At 36.9% G+C, this 26,819-nt stretch overlaps 4 protein-coding genes across 5 annotated transcripts; 2 read left to right on the top strand and 2 right to left on the bottom strand.

Moving 5' to 3' along the window:
- Positions 1-7,734: 7,734 nt before the first annotated feature.
- LOC130590932 (uncharacterized) lies at positions 7,735-8,343 on the bottom strand. Its single transcript, XM_057393731.1, has 2 exons — positions 8,189-8,343; positions 7,735-8,114 (listed from the first exon to the last, which is right to left on the bottom strand). The coding sequence occupies exons 1-2, from the start codon at positions 8,315-8,317 to the stop codon at positions 7,884-7,886; spliced, it is 360 nt and encodes a 119-aa protein (XP_057249714.1). The 5' UTR covers positions 8,318-8,343; the 3' UTR covers positions 7,735-7,883.
- A 5,567-nt stretch (positions 8,344-13,910) lies between these two features.
- LOC104891680 (hypothetical protein) lies at positions 13,911-18,035 on the top strand. Of its 2 annotated transcripts, none has more exons than XM_019249150.3 (3): positions 13,911-14,591; positions 15,670-15,798; positions 16,033-18,035. In XM_019249150.3, the coding sequence occupies exons 1-3, from the start codon at positions 14,112-14,114 to the stop codon at positions 17,575-17,577; spliced, it is 2,154 nt and encodes a 717-aa protein (XP_019104695.1). In that variant the 5' UTR covers positions 13,911-14,111; the 3' UTR covers positions 17,578-18,035. The 2 variants fall into 2 exon arrangements, with proteins under 2 accessions (XP_019104695.1, XP_010675710.1); XM_010677408.4 differs by having other exon boundaries at positions 13,912-14,537.
- A 1,199-nt stretch (positions 18,036-19,234) lies between these two features.
- On the top strand, positions 19,235-20,942 carry LOC104891909 (uncharacterized). The gene is given in 2 exon segments (XM_010677696.3): positions 19,235-19,770; positions 19,772-20,942. Coding segments are annotated over 2 exon segments (1,707 nt in total).
- A 1,395-nt stretch (positions 20,943-22,337) lies between these two features.
- On the bottom strand, positions 22,338-26,331 carry LOC104891679 (1-acyl-sn-glycerol-3-phosphate acyltransferase). The gene is made up of 5 exons (XM_010677407.4): positions 25,806-26,331; positions 24,579-24,728; positions 23,757-23,855; positions 23,581-23,673; positions 22,338-22,813 (listed from the first exon to the last, which is right to left on the bottom strand). Exons 1-5 carry the CDS (start codon positions 26,109-26,111, stop codon positions 22,580-22,582), a joined length of 882 nt encoding a protein of 293 aa, XP_010675709.1. The 5' UTR covers positions 26,112-26,331; the 3' UTR covers positions 22,338-22,579.
- Between the last annotated feature and the right edge of the window lie 488 nt (positions 26,332-26,819).

Below are 26,819 nucleotides of genomic sequence, written 5' to 3' on the forward strand. Positions count from 1 at the left end.
TTTGAAGGGCCGAACTGCGGTGTGGACGAGGAGTAGTTCCATGCGGGCGGAGGAGACGACATGGTGTAGGAGGGTCCCAGTGTGGCAGCGCTGGTGGTCGGGGCCAGTGAGGACGCCGGAAAACCAAGGGGGAACCGCGGGCTGGCGCGCGACTCTAAGGCTGGCGAGGAGACGCCAGTCGTCCATGGTTGAGAGAGTTCAAGACCGGAGAAGAGGTTTCTTGAAAATAACGTGACAGCCGAGGACTGTGGACCGACAGGAGGTTGGGTCGGCTGAGCGACTGAGGCTGGCGACGTCGAACTCGGCGGGACGACTGCGAACACCGGCAGGGGCTGCTTGAAGGCAGCGCCGGCAGCGGAGGTGTTGGATACATACTCCATGGCCAGGATTTGAGGAAAAAAAAATGTGCGTTTGGTTTTTTTTTTGTCGTTTAGCGTGAAACAAAAACTGGGAAAGAAAATTCCGGGGAAAAAAAAATTTCGGTGGTTGGGAATTTTTTTATTTTTTTATATTTTTTGTGTTTTTCTGTTAGAAAAACCTAGCCTCTTGATACCATGTACAAGTGTGGGAATAATTGTGTGTTAACCTATTGTAGGTTAACCTCACATTCAATATATATAGTGTTTATAATACAGACCTATTACTATGAAAGTACGGCCTTCTACCCTTTACAATATAATATTATCCCTTTACATATAATATTATCCAATAGCCATATCAAAATTTGCCGAGCTGAAAGATCATTCAAGTCTTATCCTTTTGTAATTATCAATGGATCTCTGTTAAATTAAGAACAATGCAAACAGGTCTACAATTAAGCATAAGCAATAGAAAACCGATGTCATCAATACAAGAGTGTCTACTATATATGTACTAAGATTTTAGATTTTTTGTGGGTTGATTATAATGATGAAAATGACATTTATTTAATGGAGTCACTCTTATTAATTACTCAATTTTAATTTTAAAAAACTTGAACTTACAAATTCCTTTTGAACAAGAGTTGAGAAAGGTAATTAAGTTGAATAAATGCTTGTATGTTGTAACAAATGAACCGCGTAAGTTAATTTGTTGTTGATGTTTGGAGGGAAATGCTTCACTGGATGGGTTATAACAGACTTTTCTGCAGTTTGGCTGGCTGAGTTACAGAAAAGGGAAATACAAGGAAGCATACCTACCTAAACATACGTTCTATAGAATGGGATTCTATCTCATATGGAAAGTTAGAAATTTTAAGAGATTGCAAAAAGTGTCCATTACACGCAAATGATATTGTTAAACAAGCAAGCCCAAATTTGGATGTTTCAAAGATGTATAGAAGTAAAGAAAATGAGTAGATATGTTATTGTAATTTGCTCTTTTTTTTTATTATTATTTGATTGATCTAGTTGTATGTTTGGATTTAACTTTTCTCTCTTTGGTAATAATATTCTCTATATACCAAAAAAAAAAAGAACTGTATAAGTAAGAAAACGACTTACTCTATTAATTAATGTCCTGCAGTTAATGATTTAGAATAGAATTGTTTTTGCTATCTTCGTGACTCTCTATACACCAAATATTTAAATATATAAAAAATAATTAGAGGTCTAGCATGATGTAAACATTATGAAAATAGAGTATCTCAATTTTTACTTATCCATTATTGTTTTATGTGTATTATAAGATCTAAGAATAATATAATAATCAATAAGATGAAATCAAAATCATTTGTGTTATATATACTTCTTACTTTTTTTTATATATATTAGAAGCTTAAATAGAAACAAAGAAAAATTAAACAAAATTCATCAAAGAAAAAGTTCCAATCTTGAAGTTTGGGGATAATTATTTTGTGTGATGAAGTGATAATGGCATAGCACTAAGGCACTAACGCAATCCAAGTAAGCACGAGTGTATGGGGATGGTGGGAAAACTTTTATAGTAATTTGTCTGCTTGTTTCTGCAACGTATATCTTGGAGTTTCTGCGAATTTGTTCTTGTTTTCTACCTTTAAACTTAAATAATGCATGAGAGATCTACAATGTCCACATATCTAATGTTTTCCTGCACATCATTTCTTGCATTATTTATACTGATTGTAAAAAGGCATCCGAGGAAAATCCCACGTGGCTTCTCTCGGATTCGGGCATGTGTCCATCTTAATTAATTTTATATGATGGTAGACGAAATTTTATTATTGTGATGAGATATGTTTTATATGATAGACTTAAGAAATACTCTCCTAAAAGAAAAGAAACTTTCTCTGTTTTACAAAAATTGCAATTTTTTTTTTATTCATATGAGTCATGAATGCAATATAAAGAAGGGAAAGGGGTTTCGAACCTATGACCTATTGTTCATAGCACCTCAATCTTAATCACTAGGCTGAGACATCTTTGGTTAAAATTAAAACACTTTGATAGGTGAAATTCAATTTGTTAGAACACATTAGTAGTTTTGAATGGTACGGTGCAACATATAATTTGTTACATGCATATGCTAAAGATTTTCATCCATGTAACTAATACTGTCACTGTGAGCGTCAGGTGAAAATCTAGCTTGGACCATATGTTATTATGTTATGTAACTAATTATATTAGATCTGTGATAAGGATCGTATAAATTCAATGATACTAGTTACGTACTAGAAAAGAAGTTTAAGACTAAGAATTAGCCGGTATATGGTAGTAGGATGACTAGTATACTAAAGGACCACATTGCTATAAGCCTATAAAGTGGTCCATAATTATGAGTTATCCACATCTTTTTCGAATATGCAATGTCTAGAAAGCAACCCTACATTTTACTTATTTCAATATACTTTTATCCAATGTTTAAAAGTAGGGGAAAAGATAAGGGGATTTCAATTCTAAATACCCTTATTTGACGATTTTCGAACCTAAAATTTATATAATCTAATTAAGTTAAGAACTTAGTCAGATAGGGCTCTGTTCTATTTAACTTATCCGGATTCGGGAGCTGCATCTCACATATGACTCCTCAGGATGGTACGTTCTCTATTAAAACTCCTTATACTAGGTCTAGTTCTGTTGTAGTTGGTAATGGTACCTTACTCCCAATTAAAAGTACTGAAAATTTAACTTTACAAACTGCAAGTCGTCCCCTCCGTTTATCATCTGTCTGTCATGTCCCTAAATTGAAACATAATTTATTATCAGTTAACAAGTTGTGTCATGAAAATGATTGTGTTGTGAGTTTTGATAAAAATTCTGTTTATGTTAAGGACCAGATAACGGGGGAAGTTCTGCTTCAGGGAACCAGTAAACAAGGTGTCTACCCTCTTCAACCCAGCATTGTCCCTCCTGAGCCTTCAATTCCTGCTTTCCTAGCCATTAAGGAGTCGGGTGACGTGTGGCATGCTCGTCTGGGTCGTACATCTTCTAGCATTATAGGAAAATTATGTTCCAATAAATATATCACATGTACCTCTAAATTTCATGATGATTGTGTAGGCTGTAAGTTAGGAAAGATACATCGTTTACCTTTTGATTATGTTGAACATCTTTCTACACATCCATTATAAATGTTTTAAATTTGCATTCTTATACCTACAAATTTTCAGTTACATAATTTTGCAAAATGAATATTTCAATTATATGTATCTATAAACACAAAAGAAACAAACACAATAACAAAACTAAATTTTTTGTCATGGCTAGTCCGAGAAATTGTCTTAAATATGAACAATAAAAGGATTATATTGAATAGAAGTTGGTAGAAAAGAATTATATGTAAAAAGCTAAATAAGATAAAGGTTGTCCTAATGGTTTTAAGATCCTTATTTCACTCCTATGATAGAGGGTCCGATTTGTTAGATGAGTGATCAATGAGAGAATCGGATATCCACTCCAAGGCACGGAAACTACGCTTTCCTATTAGTTTAATTTCGCCCCTCTAGGATCACCGGGTTAACACGAAATAACTAATGAGATACAATGGAGAGAAACAACCACTTAGATGATCTTCTAAGTGAATCAACAAGAACTTGTGTTTTTGTTTGTGAAGAACACTCAAGAGAAGATTGCAAGTTTTCTCTTAAGCTAAGCAAGAAGTATTTGAGAGAGTATAGAATGAAAATTCTGATTTTCTTCTAACCCTTCACTCATAGGAATCCCAAGGTTTATATAGGAAGAATAAACCTTTCATTGACTAGAGTAGTATAATCCATAACCCCCATTTTAATCACCCATCAAAGGCCTTTAATCAGCTGATTTAAGGACCTTAAAGGTCATTAAAATGAGGCCATAACATCACAACGGACATAAAACCGTCAAGGCATCTTTTCGCATTCCAAGGCAGAAGACACGTCGCGACTCGCGAAGAAGCTCGCGAGTCGCGAGGCGCTGGTCGCGACCCGCGACGCCTGTCGCGACTCGCGACGGGCCACTGGTCGCGACTCGCGACGGTTGTCGCGACTCGCGGCCAGTCTTCTGTCTCCCTTGGTTTATCAATGCGTTTTGCCACTTGATGCACTCTAGCCTTTTGCATACTAGACCTCCTCCTCTTCTAGTACATACCCTTATGAGTTTCAAACCCATTACCCTATAAATGTTCCAACAATCCTCCTCCCATTTATAGGGTAATGTTGAAAAGTTTTTCAACTTGCTATAAATCGCAAACACACATGTTCATGCATCATGGAAATATCTAACGATTGAATTTCCATTTAGTAAAAGTAATCTTTACAATAATTTAGATCATAATGATAGACAAAGCTTTGAATCATATAACCATTACAAATTATTGAAGTTACTAATACACACAAACATAAACTAGGTTCTTAAAACCTCCGACACCTATGAAGCCTTGGTGTCCATATCCATTCATAAGCATTCCAAGTCAAGCCTAAGACTTGATGAAGCGGCCAAACTTCTAGCTTACATAGGTAAATCTTTCCGGACATGCTCCTACAATTGAGCACCTTATCAAAGATTTATTAAGAATAAAATTCAACCTCTTTATCATTGTAGCAACAAGCACTAACCTCGGGATGTATTAAACAAGTGCTCCCAACCTCTTAGAGAAGTACTATCCTCCTTGAATTTGAGATCTAACGTTGTATTAGACATCAAATAGAGTTTTCCTTCACCATAGGTTGATCAATAGGCTTAAGACCCATCCCTTTGTTCATTTTGTTCACTAGTTCCCTTGACAACGGTTTTGTAAACGTATCCGCCAAGTTCAAACTAGACCGAACAAAATTAATAGTTATACAACTATTCCTTATCATTTCCCGCACATAGCTATGTCTAACTCCAATGTGCCTTGACTTGCCATTGTAGACTTCACTATATGCTTTAGCTATGGTTGATGCACTATCACAATGGATAGCAAGAGGTGACATTGGTTTCACCCATAAGTCCACCTCACTCAACACATTCCTTAGCCATTCCGCTTCTTGGCAACAAGAAGCCAAAGCAATGAATTCCGATGCCATAGTGGAATCCGTTATACATGTTTGCTTCTTGGAAGCCCATGAAATGGCACCTCCTCCAAGAAGAAACACCCAACCACTAGTGGATGAATAATCTTCCTTATTCGAAATCCAACTAGCATCCGAGTAACCTTCTAAGATAGAAGGTTCTCTATTGTATGTTATGACATAATCCAAGGTCTTATTCAAGTACCTTAACACTCTTCTCAATGCTTGCCAATGCAACATACTAGGATTACTAGTATACCTACTGAGCTTGCCAATAGCAAAGGCTATATCCGGCCGAGTGCTAGTCATAGCATACATCAAGCTTCCAATTAAGCTTGCATACTCCAATTGTGAAATTGGAGTACCACTACTCGGAACCAAGTGAATACTAGGATCCATAGGAGTAGCAAAATGAGTCGAATTTGACTCATTATACCTCTTGACCACTTTCTCAATATAATGAGATTGTGATAAAGAAAACGACCCTTTCCCTCTTATTATTCTAATACCTAGAATAACATCCGCTTCACCCAAATCTTTCATGGAGAAGCTAGAGGAAAGGAAGACTTTGGTCTTTTCCACTTGTTCCAAATCAGTCCCAAAAATAAGCATATCATCAACATATAAGCAAATTATAACTCCTTTACCGTTATTATCAAATTTGCTATATACACACTTATCGGACTGATTTATTTTGAACCCACTAGACAACACAACTTCATCAAATTTTTGATGCCATTGCTTAGGTGCTTGTTTAAGACCATACAAAGATCTAACCAATTTACAAACTTTAGTTTCTTGACCTTTAACCACAAACCCTTCAGGTTGATTCATGTACACTTCCTCCTCCAATTCACCATTAAGAAAAGCAGTTTTTACATCCATTTGGTGAATTACTAGACCATGAATCGCAGCTAATGCTATCAATAGTCTAATAGTAGCTATTCTAGCTACTGGAGCATAAGTATCAAAGTAATCGATACCATATCTTTGCCTAAAACCTTGGACCACTAACCGGGCCTTATGTTTTAGTATGGTTCCATCGATTTTCTTTTTCCTTACAAAAATCCATTTACAACCTAGGGGTTTGCAACCGGGAGGTAAATTAGCTAAAATCCAAGTGTGATTACCCATTATAGAATCCATTTCATCATTCACTGCCTCTTTCCAGAAAGCAGAATCATGAGACTTCATAGCCTCATCAAAGGACCTAGGATCCTCCTCCATATTGTAACAATATGAAATTTGAGTCGAAATTGACTCCCTTGACCCTTCAACTAAATATAGTTGAAAATCCGGTCCAAAAGATTTCTCTTTTCTAATTCGTTTACTTTTCCTAATTTCCGGTGTTGTAGTATCATGATCATTTGAATGTCATCTACAACATTGGAACTAGTACTAGGTATCATGTCCTTTGGTCTGGAATCGATGAGAATCTAGTCTCATCAAATATTGCATCCCTTGACTCTATTACGGAGTGAATAGAGACAAAGTCATTGGGCTCAATGACATAAAACCTATAGGCTTTGCTATGTACCGCATAGCCTATAAAAATGCAATCAATTCCTTTTTCACCTAAAGTTTTCCTTTTAGGTTCCGTCAATTTGACAATTGCCCTACAACCCCATACCTTAAGGTAATTGAGATTAGGCTTTTTATTACACCAAAGTTCATAAGGGGTAGTCTTATTCCTTTTATTAGGAACTCGATTTAAAATGTAACATGCAGTTAAAATTGCATCACCCCAAAAACCGTCATTAAGACCCGAATTAGAAAGCATGGTGTATAACCATTTCTTTTAGGACCCTATTTTTCCTTTCCGCTATACCATTACTTTGAGGTGAGTATGGGGCGGTTGTTTCATGAATTACACCAATGGAACTAAAATAACTTGGATTATAATATTCACCACCCCTATCCGTTCGAAGTCTTTTAATCTTTTGATTAAGTTGGAGTTCCACTTCGATTTTAAAGGTCTTAAACTTTTCTAGTGCTTCATCTTTAGTAAATAAAAATATATGTAACAAAACCTTGAAAAATCATCAATAAAAGTTACAATATATTTTTTATTTCCTAAAGAAGGTGAACTATGAAAGTCACACAAGTCACTATGCACCAATTCAAGCAATACCGTTTGTCTAGTCACACTAGGATAAGGATTTTTTGTAATTTTATTTAGCACGCAAGTGTGACACTTCTCTAACTTTAAATCGAAAGGAGGTATCAACCCCATTTTAGACATGTCATATAATCTACGATAATTCACATGACATAAACGATTGTGCCATAGAGAAGAAACATCAAGCATGTAAATAGAACTAGTACCAATTTTATTATCAATACTAAATTTAAACATTCCATTACAAAAGAAACCTTGTCCAACAAAAATACCACCCTTGGAAAGTACAAATTTATCCGACTCAAAAACAACTTTAAAACCATACTTATTCAAGAGACCTCACACAAGATTCTTCCTAACTTCCGGTACATACACAACATCCCGGAGAGTTAAAGTCTTTCCCGAGGTTAACAACAATTCTACTTGGCCTATGCCTCTAGCCTTTACCGTAGAATCATTCCCCATATACAAGATTGGACCATCATCCAAATCTTTCAAAGACTTGAAGAAATCCTTGTTATTGCACACATGTCTAGAGGCTCCCGAATCTATCCACCAAGAATCATCAACCTGCACACACATAATTTCAGAAATCATAGCAACAAAATGCATTTCTTCAATTACATTAACATGTGCATTGTTACCTTGGTTTTGAACAACACTAGGTTGTGTGTTCTTTGTCTTCTTCTTGTTGTTAGAAGGACAATCCCTCTTAAGATGAGGACCATTGCATATCCAACAAGAGAGGGTCTTCCTCTTCTTGTTTGCAACATTGGTTTTGTTATTGTTGTTGTTGTTGTTGTTGTTATTTCTTGGTCTTACTAGACCCACCAACCTCTACCAAATTAACGGTAGATTTAGGAATACTAGGAGTAGTATCCTTAACCCCATCTTGAGCCCGGATCCCCTCTTCAATACGAAGATGAGTTCCTAATTGCTCCATGGACATGTCTTCCTTTTTATGTTTTAAAAGATGTTTTGTATCTTTCCAAGAATTTGGTAATTTGTCAATGATTGAGGCAACCGCAATTGCCTCATCCATCACCATACCATGTGATCTTATTTGGTTCAAAATATGATGAACCTCATGGAATTGCTCCATAATAGGCCGATCATTAGTCATTTTAAAAGAATTAAAATTACTAACAAGGAATTTCTTACTTGAAGCATCTTCCGAAATGTACTTGGCCTCAAGAGCGTCCCAAAGTTCCTTTGCACTCTCCACATTTTGGTAGAGATCAAACAACGGGTCGGTGAGAGAGTTGAGAATATGACCACGACAAATGTAGTCATCATTCTCCCACTTTATCCTCTTCCTAGTAGTCTCAAGAGGCTCTTCCTCTCCATCTTCCGGGAGTGGTGGCATAGGAGTTGATAACACATACACCACTTCAAGGCGGTCAATAAGAAGTGCATCTTCTTTTGCCACCTCCGATAGCCCACCCCCTCAAACTTATCCAACTTTTGGAAGTTCATAGTCATGTCCTTGAGTGATTGAGCCATATCCGAAAAGAAGAGAAATTAAACTAATAGATTGTTAGATGGTGATCAATGAGAGAACCGGATATCCACTCCAAGGCACGGAAACTACGCTTTCCTATTAGTTTAATTTCGCCCCTCTAGGATCACCGGGTTAACACGAAATAACTAATGAGATACAATGGAGAGAAACAATCCACTTAGATGATCTTCTAAGTGAATCAACAAGAACTTGTGTTTTGTGTTTGTGAAGAACACTCAAGAGAAGATTGCAAGTTTTCTCTTAAGCTAAGCAAGAAGTATTTGAGAGAGTATAGAATAGAAAATTCTGATTTTCTTCTAACCCTTCACTCATAGGAATCCCAAGGTTTATATAGGAAGAATAAACCTTTCATTGACTAGAGTAGTTAATCCATAACCCCCATTTTAATCACCCATCAAAGGCCTTTAATCAGCTGATTTAAGGACCTTAAAGGTCATTAAAATGAGGCCATAACATCACAACGGACATAAAACCGTCAAGGCATCTTTTCGCATTCCAAGGCAGAAGACACGTCGCGACTCGCGAAGAAGCTCGCGAGTCGCGAGGCGCTGGTCGCGACCCGCGACCCTGTCGCGACTCGCGACGGGCCACTGGTCGCGACTCGCGACGGTTGTCGCGACTCGCGGCCAGTCTTCTGTCTCCCTTGGTTTATCAATGCGTTTTGCCACTTGATGCACTCTAGCCTTTTGCATACTAGACCTCCTCCTCTTCTAGTACATACCCTTATGAGTTTCAAACCCATTACCCTATAAATGTTCCAACACGATTTTCACACCTTATAAGAAAGATTTCGATTTTCTCATTTTTGTAATTTGTAAGGGAATTCTTCTTACTTAAAAAGGTTGTAAAAAATTAAAATTTAAGTTCCATCCTATGTCACTATGGGAAATTTTTTGCTACGGCTACGTACATAGTAGATATTTAGTTCATGAGTTCATGGTTAAGGATTATTATTATTGTTAGTATTGATTAATGAAATAAACGTGTCACAGCTATAGACCAATTCAAATATTCAATCAAAGTATCAACTATCAAACAAGTTGTTTTTTGTAAGGAAAACTATCAAACAAGTTATTTTTTTTGTAGGAAAAATATCAAACACGTTGTTGCTTGCGTTGGTTCATTAAGCTAATTATTAGAAATAATGAATAATCAATATTGTCAAACCACTGTTCTTATCCATCATTTCACGAGCTCCTTTGTATAAAAGAAAATCTATAAATCTCGTGACTTCAAGGTTATGGATCAAATGTCACTAGGGCTCCTTGGGTGAGGTTTCCTTTATCAAAGTAACCTTTTCTTCCAAGGAATCTGACCTGCAGATCTGATTGATTATATCAGTGCGAGGTGCCTGTTTATGCCAAATTCTGATCAGGCAGAACTTAGCTGAGGATCTACAACTAATGCAAACGTAGCTAGAAACGATTAAAGAAGCTAGCTACGAAATTAAAAGAGGATGTAAAGAAGAGACAAAGACACCAAGAAATGGTGACGCGGAAAACCCCAGGAAGAGGGTAAAAACCGCGGGTGGAATTGAGTCCACCAATCCACTATATGAGAAGATTACAATTTACAGCTAGCAGCTAGCAGCTTATAGCTTGTACTAAATACACTTAGGAATATTGTAAATGTAGAAGAGAGAAAGAATGTAAGCAAGAGCAATGTAAAGACTTATGTTTTACAGAGTGTTTTTCCCTTCTATTTATACTAATACATTTGTATAACGTTATTCCTTATTTGAACGTTGCATAACTAACTTTCCTATGAAGGTGTCACAACTCCTAGAATCAAGGGAGATCTTCTCTTCTGCTGGCTAACCACTTCCTCCTATTTCTTTGGCCCAACGTCATTACTTGACTTGGTCATAGTTAGCATCCAATGTTCTTCCAACCGGATTATTTCGCATTCTTCATCTCTGCTTGCTATAGCCGCTACCTGATGCTCTCTAGCTGGGACAAATGCGTAACCTGCAGGTTCAGCTTAGGAAAATTTTTAGGACATAACAGTGCCAGTTCAGTAAAGTCCCTTCATCTTACCAACTTAAAAAAAAAAAAAAAAGTTTTGACTTTGCCAATTTTTTTTACTGCATCTAATTAGAGAGAGTGTCATATTCATATTAGAGAACTTTATTAATACCAACCAACCTCGTTTTTGTTAATTGGATTAATCATGTAATGCTCCCACATGAAAGGGAAAATGTCAAAACTAACTTGAGATTTGATTCATACAAAGTTGTGTCATGTCAACTGATTTTGAAATATTTAACTGTAATGCAATATTATTTCTTTTAAAAGGATGATTCCTATAAAAATGTCATATATATATCCTTGTTTTTGTAACATTGAGAAATGATATGGAAAAAAAACCAAACTAAGCATGACTTTTTGAAGTGAAACAACTGAGGATGATTTTGGACTTTTGGTACTGCGTAGATATTTTTCATTTTCTTTATAAAGGAAATGCATTTACAAGCAAAGTCTTCAATTTGGAAGTTACTATATTTGTTTTATTCTTGTAGATAAAGTCCTATTTTTAGGGCATTTTTATCATGTTATTACTAGTATGGTAGTATTGTCTAAAATCCACCAATTTCGTTCTTCAAGCCATCAATTCACTGAGAGACTTATACCATATTACCATTGTACTGGATATGCGGCCAAAATCACATCGAGTCAAATCCTCTCAAGAATATAATAGATGAGAAAAACAAAACGATAAATTATACTTCATGATTTGAGCAGTTATTTACTTTACTCGATTTTTTTTTGTCAAACTAATTTATTTACTGACTTCAATTTTATTTATTGATCTAAACTTATTTTTGTCGAACTAAATTTACTCATTTGCTAAATCACGCCCTAAATTTTCCTGGTAACGCCCTGTATTTGTATAAAATACTGTATTATTGTATTTTTCATTTTTTTTTCATTTTCTCCTCTTTCCTCACTTCCCCTTCTTCTTCCACACCACCATCACCTTCATGCCCCCTCCACCACCACCAACACTACCACCTCTCATAATGTTTTTTTTTAAAAAAAAAAAGAAAAAAAAAAACAAACAAGTTGACAAAGCTCACCACCGCTGCCGCACCTCCACCGCCACACCACTGCCGCCGCACCTCCGCCACCACACCACCGACACAGCACCACCGACACAGCATCGCACCCTCTTCTCCTCTGTTTTTTTTTTCAATTTACAGTGAATTTTTTTTTTAAAAAAAATAAAGGGGGCGTCCACCATGGACGCCCCACCACCGGTGGAGGCGCCCATGACAGGCGCTCCACCACATGGTGAGGCGCCTGCCATGGGCGCCTCCACCGGTGGTGGGGCGTCCATGGTGGACGCCTCCCTTAATTTTTTTAAAAAAAAATTCAAAAAAAAAGAGGCGTCCACCATGGACGCCCCACCACCGGTGGAGGCGCCCATGGCAGGCGCCTCACCATGTGGTGGAGCGCCTGCCATGGGCGCCTCCACCGGTGGTGGGGCGTCCATGGTGGACGCCCCCTTTATTTTTTTTTTTAAAAAATTCACTATAAATTGAAAAAAAAACAGAGGGAGGGGTGATGGTGGGGTATGCGGTGGTGGTATGTCGGGGTAAGTGTTCCGGCGGCGGTGGTGTGGTGTTCCCGCGGTGGTGGTGCGGCGGTGGTTGTGTGGTGGCACCGGTGTCTAGTGGTGAGTGGAAGAAGATGGGAGAGAAAGTGGAGGAAGAAGGGTAAAAAATCTGGAAAAGTTAGGAAGTGAATCAAGGGGAGGAGAGAGAAAAATACAAGTATATAAATACGGTATAAAAATACCGTATTTAGGGCGTTACTAGGAAATTCTAGGGCGGTGTTTAGCAAAGCCCTAAATTTATTTTTATTGATTTTCTATTATTTTCTCTTATATAATTTATTGGTTTTACATTATTGGACTTATTTCTAATATATGTATAACATGGCCTTATTAGTTTTTTTTCTTGTTACTAATAATTAAAAATAATAACTATTTTTTCTTTATCTTTTTAAGAGTCTTCCATTCAGTTCTTTCTCTCCATAGATGGAAAATTTCAAAGTTTTGTATTGATGATTTTAATAAAAAGATAAAGCTCATTATTTAATAAACAACAATTTTGCAATCAACATTGATTTCTCATTTGCCAATTTACACGATCAAATAAAAGAATCATACACGTTTCTAAAGAAGGTTGTTTGATTCAACAAACAAATGAATACTTTGCATTACTGTCACATTTCATCGTCTTTATTATAACAACAAAGCATAATATAATCTTATCAAATTACATTACGTTTCTTTCTTTTAATACCCATTATAAATGTCATATGACATTCAATCACTCAAACTTATCTAGGGTGACAATGAGACGAGACAGTCGACGAGCTATTAGACACCGACTCGGTCAAAACTCGACTCGAGATGCTATCGGTTGAGTTAATCGGTATTTGAAAGCTCGTGAGAAACTTGAAAATAGAACTATCAATTATTATCTAAAGTAGATTGATTAAATCCAACATAATTTCTACCATAGGCGCACTAATCAAATGAGACAACTTGTGAATTAATCAATTACTCAAGATCGACTCGACTAACAAGAACTCGACTCAGTTAAAACTCGATCAATACTTAACTCGAGTGAATTCGATCTCGATCCATAAGCTAACCTAAGTTCAACTCGACTCATGTCATTACCACCTCTTAACTTATCTCCTCCAACACCCCAAAGAAAAAAGAACAATAAAATCACATGAATACATAATACGACACCGTTTAATCCTTACAGAATCCAATGCTACCACTGTAGAAATATACGTTGACCCGTATAATTATACACATTCATACCCTCACCTCCTTTTTCCTCCTCCTCTTCACACTCTAGTCTCTACTATCTCTCTCTCTCTCTCCTTCCAGTTTCAGCCCCCCTTCCCCTTCCTCCATTCTAAAATCTAAGCTTAACTCTCACTTTCTCTCTCCTCAAAAACCCACTAAAAAAAGCTCCAACTTTTAACTTCAATGGCGGATTTAACAACAACCCATTTCCTGAAACAATGAAGATCACCCCAAACACCGACCTCTCTACTCTCCTCTCCTCAAAAAACCCAGCTCAACCTCAAAAATCCCCAGATCTTCCCAAAAAACAACCCCTTTTAAAACCCCGTAAATCTTCCCGAAATACCCCTCGACTTTCCAAGAAATCCGGCCCTCCTACCCCTCTTCTCCGCTGGAAGTTTCACGAGGAGAGAGAAAGAGAAAATACCAACACTGCCCTTTCTGGGGATGTGAAAAAACATAACTCCGGCAATGTTGCCGGAGAAAAGTCGCCGGAATGTCGCCGGAAATCGAGGAGAGAGAAAGTGGGTCCCCCTGTTTCAGCTAGGAAGCTTGGTGCTACTCTATGGAAGATGCAGTTGGTGGTGGGCCCAGAAAATGATGTTAATGTGAAGAAAGAGAATGAAGATCGATTAGGGTTTAAGGTGTGTTTTAACTCCTTGTTTGAGACTCAAGATCTCAACTTCAATTTTTCCAAGGTTTGGTTATTTTTTGTTGTTCTTTTGCTAAAAAGATGCTTAATTTTTTTTTTTGGGTGGGAAAATATGATGTTGAAATCAACTGTTGTATAGGTGTTAATTTGAAATTAAAGTTGGTGGAATTTGTAACAAATGTTGAAGAATTTCACTTGGGTTTGTCATTGTTTTCGTAAAAAAAGAAATTTTTCCAAGGTTTGATTAATTTAATTTGATTTTTGTTGCTCTTTTGGTACAAAAAAATGCTTAATTTTTTTTAGGGAGGGAAAATATGATGTTGGAAAAATATCATGTTGAAATTAACTGTTATTGTATAGGTGTTAATTTGAATTTAATGTTGGTGGAATTTGTAACAAATGTTGAAGAATTCACTTGGGTTTGTCATTGTTTTCATAAAAAAATGAAATTGGTTTTTGGTAGGTAGTGATTGATGAGTGTATTGACTTTTTTTATTATTGCCAATGATATTGATTTGGGTGATTAAAGTTTGGATTAGGATTTGGACAAGTGAATCAATTCAGTTGTTTCATTAAAGGATATATTTATATTGGTGGGATATGTTGATTTTGGGACATTATGGAGATATAATTAGGTCAATTATATGGTTGTGGAGTTTGTGGAGTGTGTTGATGATCATTAATGAGAGCTTGTATTAGCTAGTTTAAGTTATAGAGATTAGTTTAGAGTGGCCTGTTAATCCTTAAAAACTTTATGAATTTTTATGATACCATGATGGGCTGACTCTCCTTTTTTTTATGATTACAATGCTATTGGAGTGTAATTGGTGCTTAATATTGTAGTTTTAATCGGTTTCATTGGTGAAATCGTCTCGCATATGCTTGCTGAATGGCGAAAGATGTAGTGATTTCGGGTCTATTGCAGTGGTTAGAGGAGCAATTTGTATTAGCTCAATGCATTATTGCAGCCTTGTAATGATGTTGACATCATGAATTCATGATGCATGTTGTAGATGGATCAACCAAATGTTGATAGTCATATTCCATGTATTTGTGATGATTTCTTGTAGTGTTATATATGAAACATTTAGCTTTGGCCTTTACTTACCCCTCTTGTTTTGCAGCCTGTAATTGGTCATGGTGGTGATCGATTGACCTGTCATCATGCTAGCAGAGAATGTGGCTCTGAGGCTAAAGATCCGCTTAGAAGCCCGTGTTCTGTGAATGGTCCAGTCAATGGATATCATTGTGAGGTACGTATTTCTGGTTTGATCATTAAAGTATGATTCAATCTTGTTATGAATGTTGTTTTGATTTATGTATTTTGTCTCATAACTTGAAGGACTTCTATTGTTGGTGAAAAGCTTTTAATATGCAAATAAATTCATGGGCATGTCATAACATGATGTATGGAAAAACTAACGCCCTTTTGATTTGGTCCTCTGTTTGATCTAATATAGTTTTCATCTCTTTTTTGCCTGTGTTAGCGCCAATCTCCATTTCACTTTCCTAATTATGCCATGGAGGGGGCAACAAAGTGGGATCCAGTTTGCTCGAAAGCTTCAAATGGAGATGGTGATGATTTGAAGTCACTTGACCATAAAGCAAATGCTTCCTCTGTTATCTCTGCACTTGAGAAAGATCTCGAGCAGGCTCGGGCACGTATAGAGGAGCTGGAAACAGAAAGGCGATCCTCAAAGAAGAAGATTGAACACTTCTTGAAGAAGCTCAGTGAGGAAAGATCAGTATGGCGGAGCAGAGAACATGAGAAGGTACGGGCAATTATCGATGATGTTAAAGCTGACTTGAGCAGAGAAAGGAAGAATCGTCAAAGACTTGAGATTGTCAACTCTAAGCTGGTCAGTGAGATGTCAGAGGTTAAGTTATCAGCAAAGAGATACATGCAGGATTACGAGAAAGAAAGAAAAGCCCGAGAGTTAATAGAGGAGGTATGTGATGAGCTGGCAAAGGAAATCGGGGAGGACAAGGCCGAAGTTGACTCGCTTAAGAAAGAGTGCATGAGGATCCGAGAGGAAGTTGAAGAAGAGAGGAAAATGTTGCAGATGGCAGAGGTTTGGCGAGAAGAACGTGTGCAAATGAAGTTGGTTGACGCCAAAGTAGCTCTTGATCAGAAGTATTCTCAAATGAACTATCTTGTATCAGAGCTCGAAAAGTTTTTCAGGTCCAAGGGCGTGAACATCGATATGAGTGAATTAAGGGAAGCTGATCTGTTTCGTCGAGCTGCTGCATCCATAAACATTCATGATGTTAAAGAGTTTACATATGAGCCATCTCACCCAGATGATATATTCGCTGTTGTTGAAGAAATGGCAATGGCAGAAAGCAATGCAAGAGAGATTGAACCATGTGCTGATTACAGCCCAGCAAGCCATGGTTCCAGAGTTCGTGCTGTGAGCCCTGAAAACAACCACAGCAAAGAGAGTATTCAGGGGCTTTCAAATGTTTATGGCAATCAGAGTGGTGGTGACATGGATGATGATGGGAGTGGATGGGAAACTGTGAGCCATGCAGAAGATCAAGGTTCCAGTTATTCACCTGAAGGAAGTATGATGTCAGTTAATAGGATGTACCGGGATAGTAATGTATCAGATAGCTGCACTGAATGGGAAGAACAGGTCGGTGATGAAACACCCATTACTGAGATCAGCGAAGTCTGCTCAGTTCCCTCAAAACAGCTAAAAAAGGTAAATTCAATTTCAAGGCTTTGGAGATCAGGTCCCAATAATGGTGATAACTACAAGATAATATCCGTGGATGGCGTGAATGGAAGGCTTTCAAATGGACGGGTTTCTAATGGAGCTACCATGTCACCTGATCGTGGATCCAGTAAAAGTGGGATTAGCCCGTCAGGTATGGTTGGGTGGACCTCGCCTGACATTAACCGGGGGATGAAGGGTTGCATCGAGTGGCCTCGTGGAGCACATAAAAGCAGCTTGAAGCACAAGCTTCTAGAGGCGAGGATGGAATCGCAGAAGATCCAACTACGCCAAGTGTTAAAGCAAAAAATCTGAACTGATTGGAAGCGAGGTGATCATACCTTTCCCATTCTTCCCTCCCTGGGATCGATCCCATGTAAACTACCGATCCCCCGAGATGCCATTGTAAGACAGGCTAAGCATAGGTAATAATATTATGAGCAGTCTCTTGGATATTTGGGGTTGTTTCTCCACCAAGCTCTGGAGTGAACATGCTCCAGCTAGGAATTTTGTTTTAGTTGCTCTTGCAAAACATACTGAAGGTAGAAATAATGACAATTTGGGGTAGGACCTACTACTATGTTATATATTCTCTGTAATTAGTGGCACTGATGTCGCTTAATTTAAGGAGTAGTATATCGGAGTATGTTTGCAGAGCATATTTCTCTCAATATTTGTAACCTGTAGAATCATCTGTATTTGTAACTGATCATAAAAAACAGTTCGAGGAAAGTATATTCTCAGTAAAAAAATCGCTTTTTTCCTCTCTGAAAGTGGTGTTATTTTTGCAACCATGAAGTTGCTAATTACAGTGTAGGATCAAATAATTCCAGGGCGAGGAAAGAAAATGATGTCTATTTGCAAACAGGTCTGCAATCGCATACATTGTCGAAGTTTTCTATTGCATTTCTATGAAACGGAGAGAGTATTACTTATATTATGCTTATTCAGTATCTTTAATATACATATTTTATTTGATCATTTTTTTTTATCATCATATATTAGTGAAAATTCACGGTTTTATAACTATTTTTATACATTGAAATATATTTCATGATACCTAATTAATGTGCTTTTAGGGCTGTCGATTGTTTCATGGAGTTGGAGAAAATGATGTTAGCTTAATCATCTATCTTTCATATGGTACATTATTTCGTTCTTCTAAAAGCATTGCTTGATCTCCTAGAACCTCTCATCTTACTTAGTTTACCTCAAGGTACAGTTATTAACTTATTATTGTTGGATATCAATGACAATAATTTCTAACAGCCAACAAAAGTGTATCTGTGCATGATATCTTCTCGATGTCCTAATATGTTAGATAGCAAATTAGTCCAATACGAGTTATACCCTAATAAAAATAACCAAATATTGGTGAAGTTGACCAAATTATAAGTTTTATGCAAAACTAAGTATAAGGTATTTAAGTGATAGTATGAAGAAGCAAGACAGTTGACGTATGTAGAGTTCCCCACAAAATTTGTTTGGAAACAACCTACGCGAGAATGGGCACCTAGGTCGAAAGGTTTCTCACTTGGCAGGGTATACCATGTCACTCCAGGTTCTGGTGAGAAATACTATCTAAGAACGCTCCTTAATTTTGTCAAAGGTCCGACGTGCTACGAGGATATAAGAACTGTTGATGGTTCAGTGTATCCAACCTTCAAAGAAGCTTGCTATGCAAGGGGGCTGCTTGATGACGACAAGGAATACATAGACGCCATAACAGAGGCAAGCTTTAGAGAAACGGGCATTATCTAAGGAATCTGTTTTGCATGTTACTTATGTCTGGTAGCTTATCTAAACCAGAAGACATATGGGAAAAAACATGGCACCTACTATCTGATGACATTCTATATAAACAACGTCGTATTCATAAAAACAAAGGTACATGCTACAGTACTATGCATACTTACTTTTTTTTATCGCTTACTTGCATGTTTAATAATTGTGCAACGAAAAAAAGATCACGATGACATATATGAAGGCATCTAATATTAAATCTTCTCTATCGCGTTGCAGATTTAACTCTAACTGTGAACAAATTCAAGCGTTTGCACTGGCAGATATTGAAGCTAAACTTCAAAATAATGGTAGTAGTCTTCGAAAATTCAGTGAGATGCCATTTCCAGATGAATTAGTCGTGTTTGAAGGTCAAAATAAGCTAATAGCGGATGAGCTTTCATATGACATACCCTCCTTAATTCAAGAATATGACAAACTATTTCCCTGTCTAACCGAAGAACAACTAATGGTTTTCAACGAAATAATGAACTCTGTTAATGGCCAATCAGGAGGTGTGTTTTTTGTATACGGATATGGAGGGACGGGTAAGACATACATTTGGAGGACATTGTGTGCTGCAATTAGGAAGATGGGTGAAATTGTTTTGCCAGTAGCATCAAGTGGAATTGCGTCCCTACTTCTTCCAAAAGGTCGAACCGCCCATTCAAGGTTCGGGCTTCCACTCAATGTTTGTGAAAACTCTATGTGTTAGCTATTAGGCCTGGTCAGACTTAGCTGCATTGCTCATGAGAACAAAGCTAATTATCTGGGATGAAGCACCAATGATGCACAAATATTGCTTTGAAGCACTTGATAGGAGTTTAAAGGACATTATGCAAGCTGTTGATCGAGATAATTTGCATCGACCATTTGGAGGTAAAGTTGTTGTCTTTGGTGATTTAAGACAAATTCTGCCTGTTATACCCAAGGGTACCAGGCAAGATATAGTATTTGCGACCTTGAACTCTTCGTTTCTATGGGATTCATGTAAGGTTTTGAAGCTGACACGCAATATGAGACTTCAATCATGTTCTTCTTCGTCTACCGCTAATGAAATAAGGGACTTCTCAGAATGGATACTAAGCGTTGGCGATGGCAGAGCTGGAGGGCCCAATGATGGAGAAGTCGATATTGAAATCACTGAAGATATTCTTATAGACGGTGGAGATGACCCCATATCATCGATTGTCGACAGCACATACCCTTCACTCACTGATCACCTTTGGGAAGCCAAATACTTCCAAGAAAGAGCAATTTTAGCTCCAACTAATGAAATAGTTGAGAAGGTAAATGATCATGTGTTGTCCACAATTCCAGGTGATGAGAAAATTTACTTGAGTTGTGATGCAATTTGTAAAGATGAAGGGAACTTAGGGGCTCATGATATATATTCTACTGAATTCTTAAACACAATAAAGTGCTCAGGCCTGCCAAATCATAGTATTAAGTTAAAAGTTGGTGCTCCTATCATGTTGCTTCGTAATATTGATCAGACATCTGGATTGTGTAATGGCACGAGGCTGGTAGTCAAGCATTTAGGCAATCGAGTGATTGAAGCTACTGTCATTTCAGGGAGCAATGTTGGTGACAAGGTATTCATCCCACGAATGACACTAACACCGTCTGACTCAACAAAATTTCCTATCAGATTCCAAAGACGACAATTTCCTTTGACTGTGTGTTTTGCCATGACAATAAATAAAAGTCAAGGACAATCATTGTCGCACGTCGGTTTGTATTTACCGAGGCCTGTTTTCAGCCATGGTCAGCTATATGTCGCTATTTCCCGAGTCACGAGCAAAAAAGGACTTAAAATTCTGATTTGTGATAAAGAGAATAATGTGTGCAAAACAACTACAAATGTTGTTTACAAGGAAGTGTTCCAAAATGTATAACTTCATACACATTTTTGTAATGTTTGTTAATATAACTTTTACTTATTCTTTCATTACAGTATTTGTTGTCTGCTATTGGTTTCATTGAAAATTCTGTTTTATTAAGCAAATCACTTCCCGTGCATTTTTGCACGGGCCCCAAAACTAGTAATAAATAATAAAATTGATTGCCGCACAATAGTACTGGTCAGTTTCCTTTTTAAGATTGATACAAAATCATATTAGGATAATATTTTCTCATTCTACGAGGATATACTTTGTTTAGTTTTCTAATTATGTTAGGACTAGGATGATGTAGTTCTCTTGCATTTAGGATTTATAAAAAGGTTAGGACTTCTCCTTGTAGTATCGTCTATATCTATCTGTTAAGACTTCTAGAGAGTTTCTGGAGTAAACGGCTTAGCCCTCTTTCATCAATGAATTGCCAATATATACCATCCTAACAACCAAGGTAACCTCTAAAAGATAATTACAAATATAACAACTTTACCAAAGATATTAAACTTTCCTAAAAGATAGGAAAACCAAATCATACGCCTAATACTCCCCCTCGAGTTGGAGCGTGTAAATCGTTTATACTCAACTTGCGAAGTAGAAAACTGAACTGGCGGTGGCCAAGGGCCTTGGTAAGAATATCAGCCAACTGATGACCAGTGGGCACGTAGGCGGTAGAAGACGACCAGCTAACAATCACAAAAAAATGATGATTATTTCACTATCGATTTGCATAACTTTGTAGGTGTTTTATTTATTTGTGGGTTTTTTGTCCCAAACTACCTTTAACTTTTATGTTTTTGCGAGAAACTACCTTATAAAAAAAATGTTGTCCCAAACTACCTTACTTTTACCATTTTGTTGTTGACAACTACCTTAGGCCGATTTCCGACGTTGACTTTTGTTTTTTCCGCTTTTTCATTGTCACATTATATCACTTGACCTCTTCAAACCCTTTTTTTAATTTTCCCCACCCTAATTTCCTCATTTTCCGGTGTGGCGCGCTCTCTCCCTCATATCTATGTGACACTTTATACCACCAATCCACCTTAAATTCCTCTTCTACTTAAACTAAAATTGAAACAATCACCCTCCTCAATTCCCACAAGGGTAATTTTGTTTTTCCCACAATTTTGAACTGAAAAAACAAAAGTCAACGCCGGAAACCGGCATAAGGTAGCTGTCAACAACAAAATTGTAAAGTAAGGTAGTTTAGGACAACAATTTTTTTATAAGGTAGTTTCTCGCAAAAACTTGAAAGTTAAAGGTAGTTTGGGACAAAAAATCCTTTATTTGTGGAGGCTTTTATTTGTACAGTTTGAACAATGTCCTGTGTAGTTTAAAGATGATGCAACTAATACTGGAAAAAAAAGGATAAATGTTTATTCAAGATAAGCCTTTACAAGCATATATGCAAGGATTAGTAGAAGATATACAACAGTAATTACAACTAACTAGTGAAGAATGTATATGACATAATTACAAATTAATTAAAAGATTGCAAAGCTATCATTTCCTAAGATATACAACCTAGTGATATTATTTACTTAGTACACAATGTTGTACATAAGTACATAACAAACTGGAGAAACTCTCAGGCTTCAGCTATGAAAGCATTTTTATGCTTAGAATGTTTGGACAAATTAAAGAGGCTTTTGAGATTTAGGGAGATGTTTAACATATACATCGTGCACTAGACTTACATATTTATCAACCTCATTGTCATTCCAATTCTGAGTTTCTATAGGAGGAAAATACTTCACAGTTATGGGCGCAGGACGAACATGTAAGCTACCTTTCTTCCAAGCTTTATGGGTGCCTGTCATGACAATTGGAATGATAGGAAGTCTTGTTTGTAGTGCAAGGTGAACAAAACCCTACATGGTAAGAAAAGATTAGCTTGTTAAATTATAAAATACATTTAGCTTACTCATTATAGTGTTCTCCACACGAGTGTTAGTAGGGGCGAAGCTACATTGTCAGATGTGCCACTTTAATTTTGATTTTCTCAAACTTTCAAAATTTGACCTTAGCATCACAAACTATATATTATTGACACGAGTGCACCCTGTGCCATCAACTTTCACTAGTAGGATAGTAGCCAAAAGACCGCAAACTACTAACCTTGGTGGAGCGAGTGTAATAAATGACACCGAAGCTATCTTTTCGAACACATGCTCACGTGCTTTAGACTTCTAATTAAGGAAAAAAATAGGGTAAATGAAATAAAAGGGTAAAATCAAAGAGAAAATTATTACAAATTCCATGCAGCGGGGAAGAAAGTGAGTTTTGGCGTCATAATAATTGTTGTGTTTTGGCTACTAGTCAAAATTTGCGGCGCTGGGTGCACCTGCGCCATGGTTTCTTGGTGTTAGGCTAATTTTGCCTTTAAATAAAAAAGAAAGAGAAGTTATTGTAGTATTCTTTTTCAAAATTTCACCAATTTTTCAAAAGAAAAAATTATTTTGCATCTATTAACATATTATTCTATTTAGGCTGGCCCCGGACTAAAGTGTTAGCCTAAGCTTGTTCTCCTTATTAAAAGAAATTAACATATTATTCTAGTCTCTAGATTCGTCCTTGGGTGTTAGTAGATTGATGATTGCAAGTGTCGAAAAGATTTGTAGGATTTCTTCAATTTTACCTTCTTAAATGGAAGTAACCTCCCATTTTTCGATCTTCTACCCTCAGGAAAAATGATTAGGGACAAGTTATTCTTGACAACTTCATGAGCCACCTAAAACAAAGAAAAGAAAAAGAAATTAAGTTTGTTGAAAGGTATCATCAGCTTCTTAAGGCCGGGTTTGAGTTGATACACACCTCTTTCATGGATTCTTTTGCAGCAGCAGAATTGGAGCGATCTATACGAAGATGATTAGCAAGAACATATAATTGTCCTAACAGAGGATACCAAATGATCTGCAAATAAAAGAGGAAAGCTACTAGGTGAATTGGGGAAATGACCTCCATTGGACGATCAGCTCTTCTAAACTCTAAAGGTGTTAGCTATTTCCATCTAGTTATAGGAGACATTCTTGCTTTATTAATTCCTAGTTTTAATGCAATTGCATGGTCTTTTATTACACACCCGGAACAAGGTAGCTCATGAGCTTGCTCACTTTCAATCTGTAGAAGACGGCAAAAGGCTTTGGGTTGATGATGTTCCGGACTTTAATTTGTTATGTCTCTTGCTAGTGCTGATTTAATATAGTTGAACTTTTTTATGTTTTAATAAATTCAACTAGTTTAACTTTAATAAATTAAACACTAATTTTTGAAGCACATGATGCCACGAGTGATTGTAACTTGTATGGTTAACAATTCTAACTTTGTGAATTTATTCTGGACAGTTGCATACAATATTTGGTTGTGAACTTGTATGATATCTTAATTTTTTTTTTGTTATTAGGAAATTAAGTCAGCTCAAAGGCTAATCCCTACAAGATTATTAGCCTGTAGGAAACACCAACACATTAGCTGGTAAGGCATGCATAGCATGCTAAGGAAATACCCCAGCATAATGCTAAGGATAAGGATCGAACTCCTCACCTCAAGGATTAAGGGGGAGCGTTCTACTCACTTGAGCTAACTCTTATCCTTTGTATGATAAATATGGAGTACTAGTGTACTACTGAAAAGTACCTCTTTCTTTGCAATGCCAACTGTACCGGTAGGAGTTAGCCACATGATAAGGAATATGTCAATTGAAGATGCATGGTTACTGATGTAAATAGCCTTTTTTTCAGAATATTCTGCACCTTCTATTTTTACAGAATTACCTAGAATCCACATCTGCAGACAACAATTTGGAAGTATCACCAATGACGACTAAAATACAACTCCACTAAATTTCATTCATGCAATCAGAATTCAGAATGTGCTATATTAGGGTACATTCAATAAGCAATTACATACCAGAAGTTATATTAGAAGTCGTGCAGTTTGGACTTCGGAGACATATAGAGTTACAGAAATATTCTAACTTGTTAGGTTTCCTTGATTGCTACATAAATCTCGTCAACAATCTACTCATATGAAAGAAGAGATTAAGAAAATATTTACTATTGTTAAGCTAGATTCAACTTATTTTCCACTCTTTTTTATTGTATTTTTGGCGACAAACTTTTCCACCCTTACTATAGTGTTTATGTCAACTTTGAATGCAGCAAATATATTACGAGACACACAGTACTAAACTAGTTCACGAGATCACTATATAGGTGGCCACCTTACCAGTTACCTAGAGGGTTGTGTCAAGTTGGGTTGGGTCATGAGGCGGGCCGAGTCGGCCAAACATGACTTTTTTGGTTGGGCACGAATGTGATACCAAGTTGAGAACCTGATCAATCAACATTTTCGGAATTTGAAGGGTGGTCGAATTGGGATGGTTTGACCAATAAACCTGGGTGAATCAGTTTATGTTGTGTTGTGTTTAGGTCGATATAAAATCTTTCGGAGGGTAACTAGAATTAGGCCGAATGAGCACGCTCTAAACAATCTAAACGCGGGCTAGGCTAGATGTGTTCAGGTTGACTCAGCTCAATGACCACGTTACATGCACTTGTTTAGGATCACAACAATAAACTCAAATGCTGAGGTTATACAAAATTTATGTATATAGTGAGACACAGTACAAAAGTTCACTTTAATTTGAAAAAGTTGAAAACACAACACAAGGATTCCCACTAATTTACTCTAGATTTTACTCACCATGAAAAGTCACAATAAGTCGATTCTAACCTTTTACTAACAATTATGTGCTTTACTTGTCTTAATCAGTGAATTAGACAATAACTACAAACAAAGACTCTACTCATGCACTTTTCCAACCACACAACAAAAGAAAGATCAACAAGAATGATTTCTTACCAACAATCTACCAGTGACATGCCCATAAATATTCCCTTGCTTAATTCTTTCATAAGGCCATGGTAACAACACCAGCATAACAAGTACCCAAACAATAGTAGTAATCATCATTATTAAGAAGCAAGTTATGATCCTAATCCACGACACCAACACTGAAAGCCACCCATCATCTTCAACATACACCTCCGCCTCGTCGCGGTGTTTCACCACCTCTTCTGCAGCCTTGGAAACCACCTCCTCCAAATTCGACAACGGTTTTCTGTCCAAGTAACTCTCTGACCTCCGGTTCCGCCTAACCAAACTCATCCTAGAGGACAATTTCTACCAAAAAACACCCTTCAAATTATTTTTTTAGTCAATATGTAATACAAACATAGTCTTCATCCACAAATACAAGATTGAAATAAAAAGAAATCTAACAACTACCCATCAAATTATAAGAGATTCCCAGAAGTAGGTACTTCCTAGAAAAAACAACAAATTTGGTTAACCAAACAGAGTTCTCACAGAAAACAGCGTTAGGAGAAAATAGGCCCTATTATTTAAAAAGTCAAATACGCAACACATGCAAGATCATCAAACAAATCAACCAATGAATTAAAAAGTATAATAATAGTGAAGATTACTTGCTAATGCTAAAACATTGACTGTAATAGCACTAGTATGAGAAAATGTGACATATGAAGAATTGACAGGTAAACATTGAGTTCTGGAGAGTTTTATTTCTTTCTTGATACAAATTCATCCACGAAAGTTGGGGGAAGAGAGAAAGAATTTGGTAGAAATAAAGAGAAAATAATTGAAGGCAGAGAAAGGGTTGACCCAAAAAATAGAGCAAAAATTGATTCTGATAATTCAACCTTTGGGCCGTTGCTCAAAATAATCCGATCTTTTGATTATTATTTAATAATCCAACCTTTTATCCCAATCCGCTCATTATGCACCGTGAGACTGGTAACATGTTGGAATGATAATTTTTTTCATTTTCCCCTTTAATCTCCCTTCCTCCGTCCC

The sequence above is a fragment of the Beta vulgaris genome, chromosome 4 (genome assembly GCF_026745355.1).
Source record: "Beta vulgaris subsp. vulgaris cultivar EL10 chromosome 4, EL10.2, whole genome shotgun sequence".
Taxonomy (NCBI): Eukaryota; Viridiplantae; Streptophyta; class Magnoliopsida; order Caryophyllales; family Amaranthaceae; genus Beta; species Beta vulgaris.

Bases quoted from the DNA above. Each gene is read 5' to 3' on its own strand.
- LOC130590932 (XM_057393731.1), bottom strand. From the start codon at position 8,317: ATGTTGCAAACAAGAAGAGGAAGACCCTCTCTTGTTGGATATGCAATG. The intron at 8,115-8,188 runs GTAACAATGCAC...ATGTGTGTGCAG, and splicing joins TAGTGTTGTTCAAAACCAAG to GTTGATGATTCTTGGTGGAT.
- LOC104891679 (XM_010677407.4), bottom strand. From the start codon at position 26,111: ATGAGTTTGGTTAGGCGGAACCGGAGGTCAGAGAGTTACTTGGACAGA. The intron at 24,729-25,805 runs GTAAGAAATCAT...TGTTGTCTGCAG, and splicing joins ATGTCACTGGTAGATTGTTG to ATGTGGATTCTAGGTAATTC. The intron at 23,856-24,578 runs GTACTTTTCAGT...TTTTATTTGCAG, and splicing joins TTGGCATTGCAAAGAAAGAG to ATCATTTGGTATCCTCTGTT.
- LOC104891680 (XM_019249150.3), top strand. From the start codon at position 14,112: ATGAAGATCACCCCAAACACCGACCTCTCTACTCTCCTCTCCTCAAAA. The intron at 14,592-15,669 runs GTTTGGTTATTT...CTTGTTTTGCAG, and splicing joins TCAACTTCAATTTTTCCAAG to CCTGTAATTGGTCATGGTGG. The intron at 15,799-16,032 runs GTACGTATTTCT...TGCCTGTGTTAG, and splicing joins TCAATGGATATCATTGTGAG to CGCCAATCTCCATTTCACTT.